The sequence below is a fragment of the Apodemus sylvaticus genome, chromosome 5 (assembly GCF_947179515.1).
Source record: "Apodemus sylvaticus chromosome 5, mApoSyl1.1, whole genome shotgun sequence".
Classification (NCBI taxonomy): domain Eukaryota; kingdom Metazoa; phylum Chordata; class Mammalia; order Rodentia; family Muridae; genus Apodemus; species Apodemus sylvaticus.
This window is the reverse complement of record NC_067476.1, coordinates 40530161-40534184: the sequence shown is the minus strand read 5'-3', so window position 1 is coordinate 40534184 and position 4024 is coordinate 40530161. Positions and strand designations below refer to the sequence as shown.

The window sequence follows — 4024 nt, the reverse complement described above, 5'->3', positions numbered from 1 at the left end:
GTAAGCACAGTCAAATTTTCTGTGTCCTACCTCCCCAAGCAGCTGATCCCTGTGGGGACCCACAACCCTACAATCAGACTGAAACCATTTGAAGTGGGAGCTGAAACAGAGCAGGCCTTTTTTCATACACAATCTTCTCTGATAATTGCCACAGGGATGGAAAGTCTGGCTAACACATACGCCTGAGGAGTGAGCCCACCGTCCTTGGCTACTAGGGGTTCCTGCCTGGCAGCTGCTTCTATCTCAGTGAGCAGAAGAGCTCTGGAGGGGGGGGTAGGGGTAGGGCTTTCCAAACATTCCACTGACAGCCTGGGTGGCAGTCCACTAGCTAGGCCACACCTAAACCAAGAGGTGGTTTTCATCTACCTAGTCTATTTATCCTGTGACTCGAAGTTAAACTCTTTCCTGCTGAATGAAGATATGAAATCACAGCATTTCCCCTCACTCTGTCGCCTAGGTACCCAGTTTTCTCCACACACTTCCTTCCCAAAACAAATGAAAAAAAAAAAAAGATGTTATCGCCATTGTTTTTGCAACAAGGTCTCACACTGTAATCCAAACTAGCCTTGAACTTCTGGCAATTCACCTGCCTCAGCTTCCTGAGTGTAAGGATTATGGGCATGAGCCACCACACGTAACTTAAAAGGCATTTCTGCTTTTATTGCTCAGTGGGTACCAAAAGATGCTCACAAAACTCAATGGAGCTGAGGGTATAATGAAGCGGTCTAAAGAGACCACTGGTGCCCACTTAGTGCCTTTATGCAAATTAGATACAAAGTTCCTTGTATACCAAATGTCTGACACAATTGTTAAAATAAACAAGCCTAGACTACCAACAAGAGTTCTGTTGCTCCCAATGCGCTCTTAGACTTAGTTTCCTGGACTGAGTTTACAGCTAGCTCGCTCCATCGCTCGGGACACTGAGTCGTCAGTAACCTTGGGCTTGCTCAGTTATGATAGCCATCATTACCAGGCGCGCAGTGAGCAATCTGGCCCTTCCCACCACATTTACTCATCTGCAGATGACTGATCCTCTAGTTGCTCTCTAGATCTAGGAATCTGGTGCAAGGGCAAAGTAGATGGCATTATTACCCCAGGCCTGCCTCCTCTCACCCTCCAGGTGCATGTCTGATTGTCTCTAGCCCAGAGCCAGCTGCAGGAAAAGGGCACGACTCAGGGCAGGGGCGGGCCAAGCCAAGCCTGCTACCGACCAAGATTAACATTTTTCTCCTTGTCGGCCTCTACTGAGGTCATACTACCTGGAGCCTGGGAAGGAGACAGACTGAGACCGCCTCCTCCCACATTCCACTAGGAAAGCAACTAGCACAGGCTACAACAACAGACTTGCAAGAGGCACCCAGGTCTGGAAACCAGTGACGGAGAGAACAGTATGCTTCTCTTCTGGTTTGCTTTCTCTAAGTCTGTCAGCCGTGTGAAGTTTCAACTATTCTCATACTAACAGTAAGAAAAATGGTAAGACAGAGAAATAAAATAATCAATACATGACAGACCCAGGGTTTAGGCATTCAGCCTACTGTGTGACTGGAACGGTCTTAGTTCTCAATGTGAAGAAACTGAAATATAATTGAGTTAAAGTACACATGTCACAACCTCAAAATAGTGAACAGCAAATCCCAAACAAGCAATATATTCGGGGCTGTGAGAGTCATATAGGACGGGCATTATCACCTCAGGGTATGGTTAAGAGACTGGATCTTGAATTGGGCAGTTAAGAATATACAGTGCTTGTATGATCAAAGTACCTCTGTGGGAATATGCAGATATTTCCATCAAGGGAAAGGATATGCAGAGGGATTGGTTGGATGGCTCCACGGTTAAGAGCGCCGATTGCTCTTCTGAAGGTCCTGAGTTCAAATCCCAGCAACCGCATGATGACTTATAGCCCTCTGTAATGAGATCTGATGCCCTCTTCTGGGGTGTCTGAAGACAGCTACAGTGTACTTACATATAATAAATAAATAAATCTTTTTTAAAAAAATGGTGTTGTTGGGAAATGGGATAAAAATCTATCATCTGGAAACAGTTTTCTGGAATAGCCTACACAGTAAGTCAATGACAGACTTGGGTAAAGCTCTAGGAGGCTCTGAAGGACACTAGAATACTAGAGTTAGGCCATTCATTTTTAGGGTTTGCTCTGTAGGTTATGAGGAGCCAGCTGTGCACGTGTGAGTTCGAGAAGAAGGCCAGGGAAGGGAGAACACTGGAGCTCCCTGAGGTGAACTGAGATGCTTAGGTTCTACACACAAATGGAGATCTTGATACTGATAAACAGCTTGGGTTGGGGTGATGGTAACCCCTCCATTAGTATAAGATTTGTAACTGTCACTTGTGAAGATGGGTGTTGAAAACAAGGAGTTGTAAATAGTATTAATTGCTTGCTCAAAATCACCCCATTTTAATTCCTGAAACAGGTTTGTAAGGTAAGGGTCTAAAATGTGTGTACCTGGGGACATAATGGGAGGGGAGATTCAGAATCTTGGAAAGTTTTGCACTTGCCAGTCCCCCCCCCCACACACACACACTCCATGATGTGGTCTGGCTATTCTTTAAAAAGTCATACTTCGTGTGTGTGTGTGTGTGTGTGTGTGTGTGTGTGTTCACGCGTTTGAGCTCAAAAAAAACCCAGCAATAACAACAAACAAATTTATTAAACAAAATATTCTTTTTCCTGAACATTGATAAATAAAAACGGTACTGTTCCCAATTGGAGGAGTGGGCAACCCCGCTGTGTACAACCAGAGTTGTTTACAATGCAATAAGAGGTTAATTCATCAACTGGTGTGTGGCTATTAGTGTGAATCACCATGAGTAGTCAGTGGGGCACACTGGAGTGAAGGTAAGAAAGTCAGATGAAAAAATGAGCTTGTCTTTCTTTCTTTCTTTCGTTTCTTTCGTTTCTTTCTTTCTTTCTTTCTTTCTTTCTTTCTTTCTTTCTTTCTTTCTTTCTTTCTTTCTTTCTTTCTTTTTTGTACCAGTGTTATAAAATGTAGCTTTTAATAAAACCTTGACCCAAATGTCAGTAACTTTTCAGAAAAGAATTTGGGTGGGAGAAGAAACTTACTTCATTTAGGAAAAATAACAACTATCTTTTTCCTAAGCTTCAACACACACAATTTAAACATGTCCCGTTGCTGTAACACTTTACACAATTCCTATGTACTGGAGCAAGAACCAGGTCTAATAACAATTATACTTTAAACACTGCGTCAAGGCTTTACATAAAAATACCATCCATCCTACTTTCCCCCGAAATTTCTAAAATATCACATACTTTCCTCAACATCTGCAGCCATCCAGGAATTTTTAGGAAACTTTTGTGCATAACCTTAATTCCTAATCCCTGGCTCTTTGGGCTCAGTGAGAAAAGATCAAAACCACCAAACTGACGGTTCCCTTGCAGTCAGCCGGGAGACCCTGTCTCAGTTAGTCTCATAGGATGAGAGCAGCGCTGCATCAATTGGCTCCATGCAGGAGGGGCACATGAAGGATCTCATCAACCAGTCATCTATACAGTCCAGGTGATAGATGTGCATGCACGGCAGAAATCTAATCGGGTCCCCATAGACAAAGTCCATCAAACAGATCACACACTCTCGGATCTTTTTTTCCGATCCATCTCTTCCAGGGTCATAAACTCCTTTAGGCAGATGCTGTCTAAGGCCTATTCTCTGAGCTATTCTGATTTGTTCCTCTTCAGTCAGCAGAGTTGCTAGCTGAGTCTGGCTAGATGTCGGATGATAGATGGGAACCGGAACTTGTTCCTGATTTGGTGGCGGCGGCTCCTGATCTGGCTCCGTCCCCTCGCCAAAGCTAGCTGGGTCGGACTGAGACTCGTGAAGCAGGGAGATGCCATCCGAAGTCGGGGATTTGAGGCAATTCCCCATCTTCCGGAGCTGTGCGGTGTCCTCAGACTGTTCACGCTGTCTGCCAGGTGATGTCTGTAAGCACGAATCTGAATGGATCAGGCAGAGAGCTGAGGTGTTTAAATAGCTTCCTTCTCTTT

At 44.4% G+C, this 4024-nt stretch overlaps 1 protein-coding gene across 1 annotated transcript; it reads right to left on the bottom strand.

Annotated features, from left to right (window-relative positions):
* Positions 1-3440: 3440 nt before the first annotated feature.
* LOC127684176 (RING finger protein 11-like) lies at positions 3441-3905 on the bottom strand. The gene has a single exon (XM_052181137.1). It carries the CDS (start codon positions 3903-3905, stop codon positions 3441-3443), a length of 465 nt encoding a protein of 154 aa, XP_052037097.1.
* Between the last annotated feature and the right edge of the window lie 119 nt (positions 3906-4024).

What these genes read in the sequence shown, in the direction of transcription:
- LOC127684176 (XM_052181137.1), bottom strand. Translation starts at nt 3,905, where the DNA reads ATGGGGAATTGCCTCAAATCCCCGACTTCGGATGGCATCTCCCTGCTT.